The sequence below is a fragment of the Vanessa cardui genome, chromosome 4 (genome assembly GCF_905220365.1).
Source record: "Vanessa cardui chromosome 4, ilVanCard2.1, whole genome shotgun sequence".
Lineage (NCBI taxonomy): Eukaryota > Metazoa > Arthropoda > Insecta > Lepidoptera > Nymphalidae > Vanessa > Vanessa cardui.
The window spans coordinates 15713142-15732088 of NC_061126.1; the positions used below are offsets into that span (position 1 = coordinate 15713142).

At 34.5% G+C, this 18947-nt stretch overlaps 1 protein-coding gene across 1 annotated transcript; it reads left to right on the forward strand.

Moving 5' to 3' along the window:
- The first annotated feature begins 15801 nt into the window (after window positions 1-15801).
- LOC124544277 (achaete-scute complex protein T3-like) lies at window positions 15802-17166 on the forward strand. The gene is made up of 2 exons (XM_047122754.1): window positions 15802-16665; window positions 16823-17166. The coding sequence occupies exon 1, from the start codon at window positions 15942-15944 to the stop codon at window positions 16656-16658; it is 717 nt and encodes a 238-aa protein (XP_046978710.1). The 5' UTR covers window positions 15802-15941; the 3' UTR covers window positions 16659-16665; window positions 16823-17166.
- The last annotated feature ends 1781 nt before the right edge of the window (window positions 17167-18947 follow it).

The following is an 18947-nucleotide window of genomic DNA, read 5'->3' on the forward strand; positions in this document are numbered from 1 at the left end:
AAATCCAGGCGAACAAAGCGATCAACTAGTTAAATATAATAAAGTAATTTACGCTAACAGCTTATGGCTGTAATTATTATTTTTTACATAAATTACATTACATTAATTTTTTATCGTATAAATATTAGGTAGGTAAGGATTTGTATGTCAGAATCTAATAAAAATATAAGCCAAATATCACTTATGCAGCGAATTTATTGCATCCGAGCCTAAAGCGAGCCTTTCCAGTATTTAATTTTGGCGGTTCGAGACCTTTAGCCCCGTGCGTGTGAGCTGCCACATTCATAGTACGCGACATCATGTCTAAATATATAATGTTCATTAATTACTGATTGCAAATATTTATTTTTTAATGTAATAGTATTATTTTTACTTAAAACCTAATCAATCCCAACTACTGGAGAAGTTTAAAGCGAAGTACACATTACAGAAGAATAATATTTACAAAGATTTGTGAATTATGAATAACTAGAGACCCGCTCGGCTTCGCACGGTTGCAATGCTGATACTAAATATACTACAGAACTTATTTATTTACGACATCACAGTATAAACTTCTAAAAATGTCAGCGTTTCTTTACTATATTGTCCGTGTGTTGTACCTACCTCTTGAAGCTCTATTTATTAAAAAGTTGCATAAAAATCCCTTGTGTAATTTTAAAAATCCAAGCATGCATAGTAATAGACAGCGGTAAGCGACTGGGTTTCATACTATGTGTTATGTATAACTAGCAATCCGCCCCGGCTTCGCACAGGTACAATGCTTATACTGAACCAATCCCCTTGGAAATTCTGGTATATCCGAAAAATAGTTTTTAGTTGTTGTTATAACCTTCTTGCATGCTGAATTTGAAACCCCTAATAATTAAAGTTACGGAGATAGAGCTACTTTGGTTCGAAAATATAAATCCTATTTATTCCCTATCCCATAGGAATTTTGAAAAATCCCTTCTTAATGCACCTCTAGGACACTCAAGGTATACGTGTGCCAAATTTCAAGTCTCTAGCTCCAGTGGTTTAGGCTGTGCGTTGTCTGTTGTTCACTCAGCACTCAGTAAAGGAACAGTTATAATAATAATAAAATAATACATATAAAATAATAATAAATAATATTATGCTTTCTTGATAAGGTGTAGTTGAAGTGTGTAACAAAACTGCTGGCGAGAATTTTAAAGACGATTGCGTGGGAGTATGATGGTAAAACGGAATCCTTTATTCGGATACAAGAGCTCTCTCTCGGGGCGACGTTATCTTAAAACGATCTTAAAGATAGGAATATTATAAGGTACAGTTTGTGTTCGAACACTCTGGAGAAGAATCAGACGCCACTGTAATTGACGTCGAAACTCTGAAATATGATCAAATTTGCGCATAAATGAAACGAATGGACAAATTTTAAAATCGTTCAACTTTATTAAGTAGCTTTTTTATTTGGTTATATTATTTTCTAGTAGAATTAAATTAAAAATCTTATAAAAATAACGGTTTAACAGTACTTACTTAAGTAAGAGTTTTTAATTTATTAACTAAGACTGGTAAATTAGTCACTTGATGGTAATCGGTCATCCATAGACATTGATATTCTAAAAACATTCTGTGAATGAGGATGTCATGGTATGCCTTCAACCATGTGAACTATGCTCTTAAATCTAAGACAAATAAACAAAAAGAGCACTTAAAACCCATAACAGATAGAGCATTTTAGAGAACATTTCGGTACACAACAAGCTATGCCTCCCGGTTTCATCCACTTTAAAGGAACTGTTGACGTGACAAACTTTCATTTTACGTTCTGCTATACAAATAATTACTTAATCAAGTTCAGATTGTTTTAATATTACGAGTACGTTCATATAGCACTATGGATGGTCTTTTATTTTCGAACAATTTTATTTGTCGTAAAATAACATGGACGATAAAAAAGTAATTTCATTTAATCTATGACGTTCGTAATTCGACAAAGTTTAGCCTTTTAAAAACATTTCGTCGACTTAAACTCCAATTGGATCTTTATTCTGTCGCTTTAACAACGTCAAACAATATTCGTGTGATAGTGTGCAGCGTTTCTAAGTACATTACAGTAATTGATACAGATAAAATTCACAGAAAACTAGGAAATTTATTGCCCAGCCGAAGTAGTTCATAAAAGCTGTCGTTATACAGCTCGCTTCGGGTTCCAGCGTTTTGACTTCGATAGCGTTTACGATTGTGGACATAATAAAATAAGCGGCTTTATCACTGTTTGATTTTCAGTTTTGTTCGCCCTTTTTTATTCATTTATATCGGTTTATGCTTCAGTAGTTGCTGAGAAGATAATTTTTTTTCTATGTTTAATATTTTTTTAGAATATATCGTGACAAGAGGACGTGTCACTGATATCGACTACTTATGATTTTATTGCCGTCGACAGCACATATAAAATTCGTGACCATAAAAAATAATTTGATAAATTTACACAATGAGAGAAAAATGGTTATGTTAAAGTTATTTTCATTATATATTTTGAAAACGATTGTATTTGTCAAAAAAAAAAATCTAAAATAATATATATATTGTATCACTACTATTCAGTTTCCTTCAATTAAGGGGTAAGGCGATAATAATAGTCCAATAGTTCGGGCCTATCTATCTCTTTACCCTGCGATGCCTGCTGAGTCCAGCAATATTGTAACGTCCCATTCACGCAATAACGGAGAGAGTACCGTTGATTTACATTTAATGGGTAGTCTGACAATAATATAAAAAATGGATTGAAATCAAACCTGCGGCTTTCCCCTCACTATAAAGCCAGTTAACAATTGAGGCCCTAAAACACAAATACGTTTGAGTGTTTCGTTCGGGTCTATAGATGATCGTCTTAAGCATCCTTATAGTGCGGATAATTTGTTCCGCTGATAATAATTAACAATCTCCCGCTCGTGACCACCGAAGGGTGTCGTGACCGCGGCGTCTCTGACCCCGCAAGATTGAGATATCAAAATTCGCATATCAATTCAACAATACGCGTTTGTTTTATAGTAATCGTTTAGGCCCGCGGCGGACTCTGTATGGTAATATACATTAGACTGCAATACATCCCATAATGAACGTCGAACATTAAACTATATATAAATAGTTGGCCAGTTTACTTTGTACTTTATCTATTGTATAAAGAAATATTACTATTATTAAAAGTGTACATTACTTATTTTATTTATCGAGGAAAACTCTACCATCATGACATCAGACGACATCGAGGTCGTTAGACCTTAGTTTTTTTGAAATAGCATTTGAATAATACCATACTTGACTATGACCTCCAAGTTTATATACGAGTTGAAAACTTGAGCAATTTTGTAAATTTGTCACTCTTCGACAGAGACTTGTTCTGCTGTATGGTGCTAAAAGCTGAATTAAAGCGTCGGTTCCACATCGAATATCCCCTACTCATCGCTCAATGTAGAGGATAAAAAAAAAACAAATTATTATTGATTTCTAATTTAGTCGAGCTTGCCCGTATTAGAACTCATAGTATCGAATGAGATATTATCCACTAGGCCATCTTAACGGAGTGATAAGAACACTTACGAGTGTATTTTATGTAAATGAACTTACCTTAATTAGAAAGCCGCTCTCCACGTCAATATCAGATTTGACTACTGCAGTAGTGTTAGTACTTTTAAATATGATCAGATAGAGACGAAGTAAGGTTAAATATGTATAGGAGACACTTCAGTCCATTACACAATTACAGATAGCTGAGATTCCCAGCGCTGCGACGACGCCGGGCCGTAAACAGTCGGCGCATCGATGTTCTATAATTTAATTCCGACGCAACTCCTTGGTAGAATTCCCACTCGTACGCGAACCTCCCAGACGCAACATTTACATATTTTTGATACTATCTCGGGACATCTCACGGAACCTGTATCGTTACAAATGCTGCTAACATCGAAATGCGTGCATAAATTTCAAGTTAATAAAAATTTACGCAATAAATTGTAGCTCATATATCTCTCGGAATAATTGATTGTATTGAACCGCGCGGAGCTACAAGTCGGGTCTATTTGCACTCTCCGGATCGCCCCTATCTGCGATCGCCGCAGTAAACGCAACTAAATAGTAAATGTTTTTATTCGGTCCGTACAAATTACAGTATCCGTTGCATAAAGCTCAGGCGCCTTCATCGATAGAGCCTGCTCTGATTTATATTTCATCGAGCTTCGAGATACGTCCGATCTTACCATCATCGCGTTCGGATACGTTGCCCGCGTATTTATTGAGTAATAACTAAGTACGTAGCGAGGTACGTTCTGTACTTAGGTTGCAAAATATATTAATTCTAATTAAATATATAACTATTCGTATAAGTTAGTATTTTATGTATAATCAAATTAATACAGAATTATAATTACAAAATTTACTAAAATATTAATGATTTAGTATAAACAAAATGTATAAAACAATATGAGAATCACATTCAAATAATATGTTTAAATTGATTTTTTTCTAATATTTACTCAATGTTAAATACATTTTCGTATCAGACGAGTGTAGTTTCCGATCGTGTGGGAGTTGGTTTCGCCGCGAAGATAATTCAATATTTATATTAGCCCGCAGCTCGAATTGAGCCATTTAATTTTGCAAACGAATCTAGATAAAGCGGCTCACTCGCCGCCTTCCAGTGCCTTATGGTCTCTCCCCTGCTTTTTAATGTTATGTTTCACATGACATCTCTACTTGTTACGATGCGCAACTCTTCTTTATTTGTCAGCCATTAAACCCGAGCCATTTATATGCAAAGAACGATTCCACCTAACTGGTTATTTTTATTTGTCGCCTTCACGGCGTTTATGCGAAGAATAATATATGTATCAATCAATCAAAACGTAAACAAAAAGGAAACCTTGGTTGTCGGCAGCTGCATTTGTTTAAGCGATTACATTTGTGGTTTACTAATAAACGCTTAAAATTCACGCATTCATCGGCGTGTCGCTTGAGAGGTGCTGCACGCGCCTGATCTCCCGTACCTACGCTCAATAAAGTAGTTAGTAGACGTGTTTATGTTTTAAAGAACACGGAGGTCGACAGATTTAAAGGGAAAATAAAATACTTCCATTCATAAACGAAACTATGATCTCGGTACCTGCGAGTTCTATTTAGTGCTGATCTATTAGAATTCAGCTCGTAATTCGTGTAATAAGCTATTTTGATGTTCAAGAATTCAGCTTTGTGTTTCGAATTCATTCTTATTGAATCGATATACTTATCATTTCAAAATACCTCTGTTGCCAAATTTAAGAAAATTATTAAGGAACGCTTGTGTGCAAAAGGTTACTATACAATTAATGAGTTTTATGATCGATAGCACACCTTGGGAATTAAACGACCGCCTCCTGGCTATTTCATCTAATATTAAATTGTTTAAATAATATATGAGACAAATAAAAAAAAAAAAACCGCTGAGTTTCTTTCACCGGTTCTTCTCAGGTCAGGGTATTTTCTTTTCCGAACCGGTGGTAGTGTTTCAATTGACTATCAATAAGAAAGTGTAATACTTCTATATTGAATAAAGTTATTTGAGTTTGAGTTTGAGTTTGATTTAAACTTTAACATTGGTCGTTTGATCGAAACCAAACTTGGTCAATATTTACAGGTTTGAGATTAAGAAACATTATCTATATGAAGTAATATGATGATATTTGACGATTAATCTTAACTAATATTTTAAATACGAGAGTCTATTTATCTGTGTATCGGTTGGTCTGTTTGATCAAACTGAGTATGAAGTAAACTTGAACTTTTATGCCAACAACTGACAACCCCTAAAACGCAAGCGACGCCGCATGTAACAAATAGTTATTTTGTACAACTGCTAGAAAACTGATTATGTTTTTTTTCTATTCGTCAAAACCCTAGAAGACATGTAAACAAAATATATAAATTTTATGTATTAAAATTAACAATTTCCTTTCCTATAAGTGAAAACTGTAACCAGCATAAAATAATTATCATAGTTGTTGTCAAACGATACAAAAATAAACACAGATTATACTCGACGAATTGCGGACATCGATCATTTAGTGATTTAATCTGGCGACGTTTTAAGCAAAACATTTTTTTATTCATTCATGTGACTGTAGTTTATCACCCGAGGCAATGTATTTGAAAATCAATATGATAAACATGTTTTGAAAACCGAATGAGGTCCATTATGTTAATTAATTAACCATTAGTGATTCAGCAGCACATTCTTACACTTATCGGCTTCGAGACAAGACGCCAATAATTAAAAAAAGACAAAAGAAAGCGTACAAATGACTTGGTAGTAGGGGTGAATGTAAGCCCGCCTTGGTAGGTACGTACCACCCAATCACCATATATTCTACCTTCAAAGTTCCGCTTTTATGAAACCGGTGTAACACCTTTGTTACCAAGGTGATGAGGTGGCGCATCATGACTATCATCAATATCACTATATAGTATAAAAAAACAAAGCTGCTTTATATGTCCCTATATCCTTATATATGCTAAAATCTTTGAAACTACGAAACGGATTTTGATGCGGTTTTTTTTTAATAGATAGAGTGATTCAAGAGGAAGGTTTATATGTATAATACATTCACAATGAACTAGAAAAATACTGATAATTTCAGAAGTTTTAAAGTGATGTCTTAAATATTTTTGCGTTTAAGTAGCACATTTCACTCATGCGCAGCCGAGGCGGGTCGCTAGTTTATAATATTTGTTACAATGTCATTGTCCATTGACGGTGATGACCGCTTACCATCGAGTGATACACTTACTAGTCAGCTTACCATAAAAATAAAAAAAATAGTAAAACATTATTTATCAAGCATTAAACAGAAAACTTGGATAAAAATAAAGAAACAAATTCACGCAGTAGTTAGGCATGTTTAGTTATGTTTCAGTATAACCACGTGAGGTGAGATCTGTATCGAACTCACTGCTTCACCTTAAACAACGATACCTGTGCGGGTGTAACATATTGTACAAGTCAACCTGCATCTTATTTCAAGTGCATAAGATTCATATTGAGGAAGTTAAACAATCAGATATGTTAGAATATGTTTGTATCAACGCTTGTTGAAACTTTTGTCGCATTATCGGGATTGGATCTGCTCCTAAGTTTTACGGTAATCGTACTCAGTGCTTTAACACTCAGAGGCATTTATGTTTATTGTTATTTTTAGTAGCTGGATGTTGTTTTTTTACTCAGAGGGCTGATTACAGATACAATTATTATTCTTCGCAGCTAGGGCTAAAGCCCGCTTTATCCCTTTATGAATTGTTAGGAGTCCTGTTAAAGATTGTCATCTTAGTAGACGTGTATTAAGGATGTTATATATTATGAATCGTTTAAAGGCTTAAGGAAAAGCCCCACTAATAATAAGTTTCCGTTCAGTTCAATTTAAAGAGTCATCCGTACGTGCAGGCTTCGCGACCGAACACAACAGCAATTCACGATGTTTTCCTTCACCTTCAAGCACATGAATATTCAACGGTGCTTGCCTGGTTTTGAACCCGCGATAATCGGTTAAGATGCACGCGTTCTAACCACTGTGCCATCTCTTCTCTCAGCTCTCGGAGACCGAGCACGATATGAACAAAAAAAAATGTATTGATAGTTGAACCCGCAATCTTTGTTTAAGATGTACACTATTCTTCTAGGCTGCAACGTTTATATTTATAATATGTTATTGGAATATTTAGTATTAGGATAGAAAATATGTATTTAAATAAAATCAAGCGTATTCACTCACAACACAACAAACAATGCATAAAATAACGATATTATTTTCCTCAAACGACGTCAATGAATATTATTACTTTAAACAGCAATTGGAGTCATTACTCCTGGTCTTGGTATAAACATTTTCGTAGCAATTTTCACATATTTAAGAAAATTAATAATAAAAGCAAAAATTATGATCGTATCAAAATTTGCATTGGTTTAAATATAATAAGCGCTAAAAATTCAAGTGCATACGTGAATCCGTTCTCCCCGCCCAAAGGCAGCTGTGTCCTCGGAGGACTGCTCAGCCTCTATTACGGTTCTCTCTCGCATAAACACGGCGTCCCATAAAAGCCGACTGAGGCAAGCGTCAATTTATTTTTGAAATTAACCTGTCGCATGCACTTACCGCGCCTCCGAGTAGGCATGCCTTAAATGAATCGCAGCCATTTTCAGATGTCAATGGTAATTTTTATGTATTAATTATGCAAGCTTGAGTTTGCTAAGTATATATATGCCTCGAATGAGCCGTGTTTGTACTGGAATTATTTTCGAGTTATTTCAGGAGTAACTTATTAAAAAATACAAATGTAAATAATTGAAATTACAGCCTTGTATTTGCTAAACTTTTGCTTTTAAATCTCTTCTGCATGATGATTAGCGCAGGCTTTTGAGGGTTGTATGGGATTTCCAATTCTACATCCACAAAATTAATAGAGAATTTAATATAAAACATAGGCGTTGTTTCTGCATGTTGTTTAATGGCAATTCAATTCTGGATATGCTGAAACAAACAGCTGATTTATTGTTTTAGTTTCCAAGAAAATAGAAACTTGAAGTTGATAAAGCGCAAATATCAGACGAGTTCAATGTCGCGACTGCGTCACCCGTATCGTTAATACGATTGCCTGTATTTTAAGCCGACTAACAGTTATTTTGACCACCTGTCAAAATTTTGTATGCCATCTTATTAAATTTTAACCGGAATTAAAGAATAAATGTTTACTCATTGCATACAAAATTGATATGCTTTACTCGATATCAAGATTTAGTAACAAGTATTAAATTGATATTGACGATCAGCGACGTCTGACATTTACAGCTCCAAACTTGGAAGTGTATAACTTTAGCTAAAGTAAATAAAGAAACAAATTAGCTCACTACAAGTACTCTATAGTATATGTAGTTAAGAGTAAACAGCGTGTAAATATCCTACTGTTGTTCAAATATGACTTCTAAACTTAAGATATAACATTGAAGTGTATCCCGCCAAACCAATGCACATGACTAGGTTTGAACCTATAACCTTGTGTTAACATTCACACGACCCAACCATCGCGGTTCTATTGGGACAAGGGGCGTTAAGTTAGTGAATGAATAAGGGGAATAATTCAGACATACATAAATCTTTCAAACAGTATTGAAATCTAAATAACCACGCCACTAACGCATTTTATAATCAAATCTATTTTTTAAACTAATATTACATAAAAGACAAGGTAAGGGGGCTTCAAGGAGGGGGCATAGACAGCTCATTGCAAGGGCAGATGTATACTGACACCTGCCCTCCGACAGAGTCCGTCTCTCTCTCCCCTCCTATGTTTCTTACTTACCTCCCTTTCTATTAGCTAGTTTTATGCATAATTAATTAAGCTTATAGCTAATCAAGCAAATAAATTTGATACTTGTGAAATTTTTTTTTGAAATCCACTCGAATCAAAGTAGCTACCTCGTTGCGACGAGCAGATTCACGAGCCAGTATTGACTATATTTATACCTCGTATACCTATTAATGATATTTCGAGTTCAAAGTTTCCTTCATTAACAAAACTATGTTGCCATCCGATCAGCTGTGAATTCGAAGCATTGACATCGACGACGCAGGTGTGTTTCTACTATAATTACAAAATATGAAGCGATAAACGTAAATTTCATACAAGCTCGAGTCGAGCATGCGTGTGTCAAATACGAAATTAAAATAATCATATCTTCATAATAACGGACTCCTAAACAAGTTAATTTAATGAGATAATCTGTTACTATAAGGACTGTCTTGTATTAAGTGCTAAAAGAAAATTATTTTAATCGAATTTTATATGTCACTAAACATACTAAGAAGATAAGGAGCTCTTCTAATCACGATGTTTTGAAGACGAAGATTTGAATGATTACAAACCAATTTGAATGGAATAAAACGCAACTGTAATCGACACGTTTTAAGTAAACATCATACGCGTCGTCCGTGCAATAAGTAAACGCAAACATTTATGATAAACACTACTGGTCAGCGTGGTTTTCAGTCGACGTCTCGGGCAGGTGCTTGCCGGGCGCACACTTCTTTCATTAAAATTAATACCAATGTCGCGTGTGCACATTCTTACTCGATAACGCCTCACCGTAATTAAGGTATGGTTTAAAACGAGCAAACCCGTCTGACGATGCGCCCGCGCCGTCGCGCGCCCGCCACGCGCCTCTTTCTACCGAGCGCTTAAGCCCGATGTACACTGGTCGAGGAAATTTATTTGCGCGGTACGAATTACTGCGAATTGCATCATATCAAAATTATATCAATACTTTTTTAAATTTAAATATTTAAAAAGCAAGTTCACTTCGGATTTTCTTTTTAGGAAGTTGTTTAGATTCTATTATATTTTTGTTATTTAGAGTTACAATTAAATAATAAAATCGCTAGCGACGTTCAAATAACGATAAACATTTTTTGTTCTTCAGTGAGATAAGACTGGGAGCAAATCATTCCGGTGTACTCTCTTAAGGATGAATAAACCGACTTCCGTGTAAGTCGACCATTATCAGAAGTTTTTCTCCGAACTTTATATCTCGCATATCGTATCAAGATTATATGACACAAAATATCGACTTAGTTTATTGGCAATCAGCGTTCGACATTTTATTTATGCTCGTCGTTTTTCACCTGCTAACAGTGTAACCAATTTTTAACAGACGCAATTAAACGAAACTCATTTGAAAAAAACTCGTGACAACTATATGAGACTAGACAAAGCTAATTATCTATTTAGGTTCATCTTATCGCCGCGGCTAACGAGCCGTACTAAAACTATAAAAGACTCGTGCTTGTTTGTCGGCGAAAAAAACATTTTTTTTACTAGAATTATTTATTGATCGCACCGTGGTACCGGACTCTTTCTAAAATACAATCAAAATTTACAACAGACTCATTCATGAACCGTGGAATACGAGGAGATTTGTTCTGAAGGTTTTATTTTAGAAATCAACGCCTCACACGTCCGTATATCTAGATGGGTCAAAATTCGCTCGTCACGCCGACATCTGACTCAACAGCTACGGAACCTCGACGTATCTGTCAGGATCGGTGTCGAGGTGTCGAGGTGTCGATGTGTCTTCTAGTGTGACTTCCCGTCGACGTCACAATGTCCGACACAAACGTTGTGCTTGAAACGCCTTCGCACCGATGCGAGGCAAAGATAGGCTCTACTGTTTTACAAGCCATCCTGACAGCGGATTTGCATTTCGGATATTGAATACGGAGCGTGAGAATTGTCCTGGTTCGATGGATATTCCTTATTTTCGTCCACGAGGTCTGGCTTTGTTTTATTTCATCAGGATGGTAATGGTCACTTACAAAATAAATATTTTTTTCGCGAGTAATCTATCTTAATATTATTATTCTTATAAAAGCAACAACTTAAATCACAGCCTTCATGCTCCTCTACAATGAACTGTGCTTACACATATTAGAAGTTATTGCATTAAGCTGCTCTTTTATTTCATCTCTGAACTGCTTATATAGATGGTGTACCAGTGCTTGAATTATATTAGGTCAACTTCCACGCATTGTATCCAGTGTAACATTTCGTCCCGTGTTGGGACCATGAATTCAATCGCGGAAACGCATACTTAATGATAACAAACACATTCCACGAATGCTTTGATCAATCAATTAAAACCGCGTCGTGTAAAGGACCCGCAACTCACGCGGACCGGCGTCCGTCTAGTATGTTTAACTAGACTGCGCTTTGTAACAGAACCGACGAAATGTATAACATTCTCTTTATTAATGCTCAATATCACCCTTTGAAGTTGCGATGAATAGGAGTCACTCAACAAATCGTTAATCAAACGATATTGGATACGAATCAGGTAGTTTTATTGTGCGACCGATCCGACGTGTATTATCGTTATGATTTATAGATGAGCATAATTTTTAAATACGTAGCTAATGTGAGGCTCGTTCTTTAGTAAAGCCTGCGACGCACGCGTAATGGGCTACCGAACTGATCGGAGTAACAACTTTCGAACACGCACTCGGAATATTTATGTTATTTGCTTTAAGCATTATTCAAATATTCTCGGAAATGCTGAATTTTTATAAATTATCATATTTTTGTGTACGAAGATAATAATTTTTTAAACGAACATTTAAACGTGCAAGTAAAAATAGCTAGAGGCGGTATTGTTTTATTAGCACAGCGAGTGTACACGTCTATGATCCCATTTCAATCGACGCTGTATGTTACGATGAGTTATTGTACTAAATGTTAGTTTGCGTATTCAAATAACAGAAAGTGCGTTATTTGTTTATATCCCACACCAGTGAAGCGTGACTCTGTACCGACAGATGACATTTTTCCCATACTCATCATTCCATCCCTAATATCCCACGTTGTTTTACATCTCCGTAATTTGTCAAACTTAATTGTTTTATTTGTAGCGAGTAATTGTTAAATTACTGTTACATGTCACTATAACGTGACCACTTGTAAACGAACGCAATAGGCAAATTAAACATAAAATAAAGTAAAAATTCCAATAACAATTTTAGACACATTTAATTACAATTATCAAATTAAAGAAAACGGTCATAATTATGTTATTTATGTCAACTTTTCGTATAGAATTTATCTCAACTCACAAAAGATGTTTACAAATAATAATACTCATGAAATAATAAATTAAACCGAAATATGAATTCACTTAAGCACCGCTACGCCTATAGTTTATTTAAGTAGTGATCGCAATTACGCGGGCGAGTTATGTTCGGCGGAGGGAAATTTATTTTATCTTATTAAGCAACGGGAGGTAAAATAGCTGTCATGTGTTATGAGTATGACATTATAGAATTGTACAACATCGGCAGCGAATTGAAATTATACAAAATACGAGACAACAAATTGATATATTATCGATATTTTATGCAAACGATTAACGAAAGTTATTGCCGCCAAAATGATCAGAGTTATGATAAATTGCACACGAATTAAACTCGAGATAAAAACATTTTCGTATCAAATAATAAGCCGACACGTCACTTAGAGCACGCGATATCTGAATCGATGAAGTTAACATTATGTAATATTCGTTTTTGATTACTTACCGACAATAGAAACCACCGCCTTTAAATATTATCATATTTTAATTTAAGGTTATATATATCACAACATATAGAGTGTGAGTTATATGGTACAAGGGTTGTGGTCCTGGACTGGACAAGGCACCCCCTCTCCTAATTGGGATAGGGTTAGAAATTGACCCGTCATGCTGCTCAAGTGAATGTTGGTAGATAACATTTTTAGTCATATATGTTACAAGTCGAAAATTCCATTTCAACTTTACTCTAAATAGACAGACGTAGAAAAATATATCTGTCTCCTTTTGGCAACGACAAATTATATGGTCGTAATGAGAGCAAAACGTATTTAATGTCAGACAGACCAAAGCTGGAAAAACCCGCTGCTAATAAAATACAATTTTAATTCTTAGGTATTTACACTGTCCGCATACAATAAGCGCTTATTATTATGATTAAAAATAAACAAATTTAATCTTTATTAATTAAAAATATAGCATAAAATTATAAAGCTAATGCTTAATAATTATTATTAGTGTGTGTTTTGCCTAAGGCTTGCGAAGTACAAAAATATCTGTAATCTAGAATATGTTAAAAGTTTTTAATATCTGCGGCGATCTTATCAAAAGTGTCTAAAAATATAAACAAGAATTAAACACAATATTTCTTTGTAACTTTCTTGATCTCTATTATCTTAAAAGGAATCAGGCGCCTTTTAAATATGAGGTGCCCACTGGAACTGCTGCTATAACATCAAGTCGTAAGTGAAAATCTTTGTATGCAATTACTTTAATTATACATAAAACGCGTCGTAGCGTCGTTTTATAACGAAACTTACTTTTATTTCATTACGAAAAAATGTTAGAAGCTTTAAAGTACAGTAGATTTTAATATACATTTTGACAAACACAAATGTTTGATTAGATTTAACATATTAAAGTCAGGAATTTTTTTATTTGGTTTTAAATTATATAAATATAAAAATATTATTTGTTCAAACAAAGGAGCTGGCATTGAATAAGTCAGGAAAAAAATATATTTTATTTATTGGGGAAGACAATCAAAAATAGACACTCTTAGAAAGAAATGATCTGGATATCATCAACAACACCACGAGTACAAATACAGTCCAGCCAGTTGTCAACATTTTGTTCAACGATTTGTAGATGTTATCAGGAAATCATTACACACATAAATAAAATGCAACTCACTATCTGTACAAGAATCTTCAAACATAGCTTAACTCTGAGATAAATACTTTCCTCGAATCTAACATATATTTAAAAAATGTTCCGTCGTGTCAAACGAGCAAGACCGATTGCACATGCGCGTAGACATTTAGAATTTTTTAATAAAACAGCGATCACGTTTCATTAATTAGAATTAAAAAACAATAAATTAATAGTCCACTTTAAATTAACCAATTGGTATTTGAATAATTTAAGAGAGCCAATGCAACAAGGCTGGTCGTTCCCAGCGAATCGATATTTCAACATTCCAGAAATGTGGAAAATGCAGGGAAGTCCGTGTGAGAGGTAACATTATATATACGACTGAAACGCGGCGTAAGACTGTTACTATCTTTTTTATTATCTTTCTAACATGTTCAGCCAAATCACAGAAAAAACTTCTTATAAAATAATTCAACGTGACAATTATATGTATTTAGTAATAGTTAAAAAAAAATAAAAAAACAAACTGCATTGTCTGTGTCACTTAATTTGTATGCAAAGTTTCGAATTAATTAGACTCCTAGATATAGCTGAAAGTCGCGCTCAAAGATTCCGTTACATAGTTACATACATACAGCCCAAGCTTATAAAAGCGTGTTCAAAACATACACTGCGTATAAAATATATATTTTGAAAAAAAAAATCTCAAATGAAATTTAAAATAAGTAAAATTGTTTACATAAAAAAAAATCTTAGAAAAGTTACAAGTTTCATTATAACAAAAGTAGCGAACAATACTAATAGCCTATTCTTCGAGACGCTTATTTTTTGTGAAGGTAGAAATACTTTTAATTCATTGCCTATAATTGGCACAATGACCATTTACTACGTCGGGACATATTGGTAAGCAATTTGCTACTGAAATAAGCTAGACTAATTGATGCGACTGCTTAAATACGTGGCCGCATAAATATGCAGGAGCGGCTAATCCTTTTATAGTAAAAAGCCCTAAAATACCTCGACAAGAATGACAACGACAATGTCGATAAAGCTCCGATTAAAGCAAAGTGACTTTTATCCGCGACTCAAATATCTTAATACGAGAAAACATTTCATGTCGCACGTATCGCGCACCATCTGATAAAATAACAAAATCCACTTATTTGTTTTATCGTTACCAAAGTTCTTAGTTGGTAAAATTTAATTTACTTAAGAGGATGTCCCTTAATTGTTTGCTTTGATTACTCCTGTCTTTCGTATGACATATAAGTTTTTACAAGTAAATCAAGAGCGTCCTCTAATAATATATAGCAATATATTTATGTTATGCAGCACAATTTAGTGGTCATCAGAAAAAAAGCTGGGCACGCGTTAGCCGCTCGCTGCCCGCTCCCCTAACCACTCGCCAGGTACGAACCCGTACGTATAAAGGGGAAGGGATGATGGAAAATAATAGGGGAAGAGAATTTTAAAATTTATATTTTTTGCAGCCGGCGCAGGTGATATAACGCGTGCGCGTGCGCCGGTGGCTCACTTGTGCGTGAAGCTCCGGTGCCGTCGCTCGCGCTCGCCTAAGCCGAAAGCTCCCACAAAGCCTTTCTTTACGCGCCGGCTAGTGCTTTCCCGGACGCCGCGCGGATCAGTTGTGTGCTCTTATCTCTCGCGAGCGCTCGCGCAGACACGTAAAATGTTACAAGAAATACAATTAGTTCAAGGTCAAACCAACTACGTAGTCGTATCCTCGGGCTACCCGTCTGCGACTGTCACCAAGCCATCGCTGGAAAAACGGATTGTACCGATCGCTCCAGCTCCGGAAAAAAACTACGTCACTCACGACACGCCGCCCAACCAGCAGTACAGAAAGAAGGTGCATTTTAGAACGAACCCTTACACCGGACCTCAGGCTGTGTCGATCGCGAGACGCAATGCGCGCGAAAGGAATCGCGTTAAACAAGTAAACGATGGATTCAATGCACTCCGTCGTCACCTGCCAGCCTCCGTGGTGGCCGCCTTGTCTGGTGGCGCCAGGCGGGGCTCTGGGAAGAAGCTCAGTAAAGTCGACACATTGAGGATGGTCGTTGAGTACATCAGGTACTTGCAACAATTACTCGACGAAAGCGACGCCGCCTTAGGAATTACTCGTGATCAAGAAAATAGAGAAAACATTCCAAGTGGCAACTCGCAAAGCATGAATTCGCTGTCGGACATGGACGATGGTTTCTTCTACGGAAGCAGTTCCCCGTGCTCGGAGAAAGCCAATTCCCCCGCGCCCTCGGAGTGCTCGTCTGGAGTGTCGTCGGCATACTCACCTGTTGACCGATACGAGGTGTCAACGCAACAGACTCTCGGGCCCATGGATGAAGATGAGCTGCTGGACGTGATATCCTGGTGGCAGCAGAAATAGCAATAACGTAAGAATTGATTCTATTTTATTTCACATATATACATTAAGTATATTTTATTTTTCAGTATCATTGCATAATTTTAAGATTGATTAATTATTATTGTACGTAGTGTACTTAGTACGGAAATAATAACAGTGCTAATGTATTTTTTTTTTATCTGCAGGTATCTGAAGCGAACGAGTTGAACGAAGTTTTGTTGAATCCCTCCGAGTATTACTCTTTATAGTAAAGACGAAAAGACTCTTTATATATCTAGTCAAATTTTAGTGCCTTAAAATATTAGATGTTAAGTTAAGTATATAGTGTGGTTAGTAAAATGATAAGTGTTCGAAAAACATTTTGGAGAAGTGAATAATCGAAATAATTTCATAGCTTTTGGGATTTTATCGACTAAGGCCTTAAACCATAAAAGAACATTTGAGGTTTTATTACAGGTTTGTAAGAGAACCGACTACAATATGTAAATACATAGATTAAGATATCGAATAAATTATTTATTGAACAATGTCTCATTTTTTTGAATTATTACTTTAAACCTGTTTATTTTATCATTGAATCCATATTATAAGCGATCGGTACATTCGAAAATATTTATCAATAAATTATTTTTATTAAACGCCTTAAAAGCTATTTTGCTTGCTACAATTACATTCAATTAAATCTTATTAGAATTTCAAAAGTGAATAAACATATTGGAAAAATAATTAAAAATTCTGAAATATAAATTTTATTTTTTGGTTATTAGTTGGTTTAGTTTCAGGATTTAATGAATAACATATAAATCTATTTTAATGATAGGCACATTTTTAATAAGGTTTACAAATTTAAACAATACTTAGAAAATGAGTTAAATTTTGGTAATTTTAATTTGACTTGTTATTTGTGTTGAATAAATCATCCTTATAATTTTAAATTGGCACAAACATTGGGGCTTACTCCGTACATTTAAATTAAATTTAAATTTACGATAACATGCCATAACATATACAAATCTTTTACAAATATCATATAATAGTTTAGTGTACAACGAAATAAAAATAAGTATATAAACTTAAAATATATTACTAAATATATTATTTATAAAAAAATTCAATACAAAAGTTTTTCCTATAAATCTATGATTGACTGAAATATACAAATATTAGCTTAGCACCGTCTCGGTGAGGTCAGAGGAAATAAAGATAGAAACTAAATGTATTCCAACGAACATTATTATATTTATATATAACGATCAAAGAGCAAATCTCTCTTTCTTCTTTCAAAATCATACAACAAATTTTCCTCAAATTGCATTTGACAAAATCGTTGGATATTTACCCTACCCTGTATATTTTGTTCCGAAACATACTCCTTGTCTGTTTTCGCACTCGTAGGTTATAGAACCTTATATTTTGAAAAATATACTTAATCGTTTTCATTAAAAGATGTGTTATGAAATTACATGCGGCAGGTGACCGGGATCTGACAGGTTTTATTTAATTATAAAAACACCAGCACGCGTGTAGAGAAATGTAATGTTGTGTCAAAATTTCAAGTCAATCAATCGACCACTTTTCGTGTTTTGCGGACGCAAACATTTGCGGTGCTGAATTTTTATATACATATAAATATTCCATGTATGTATGTAACGTACTAAAACCAACAGCATAAAAAGGCATATGGTAAACATTTTATTTTATACTAAATATGTTAATAAATATATCTTGAAATCCGATTGAAGCATCACACCAATCTAAATCCAAGGAGCAAATCAAGCACACATTTTTTATGGCTAAAATTCTGCCACATTAATTCACCAACCAAATAAATGAACTCCAAATCTACCAAACTGTCACATACAAATTCTGTCTTATTGAACCTGCAATCATCGTTTAGAATTTATATTTTCAAACCGCTACGCTTCCTCAGTTCGTAGTCAATAACAAGAAATTGAGCTTTTTTATTTAATCATATATTGGCAACAACATGTAATTATATATAAAATATATTATCAACGAGATCGTATTACTGAAGTAGTTAAAGTTTCATGAGTGGGTATTGGATGGTAGCTTAATATTTAAGAAAAACAAACCTTGCATAATAACAATTCAAAAGTGCTCATAAGATCTGGAATAAAATATTTTGGTTTTATTTATTTGATAATATGACAAATTTAACATAAACACAAATTAAGCACGTTATATATGACTTGTGCTATGCCAAAATTGAACCCACGTTCCTTTGTAAGAGTGCAGGAGTTCTAAATAATTTCTTTGAGATTAGTATCGACTTTCAACCCGAAAATTAAT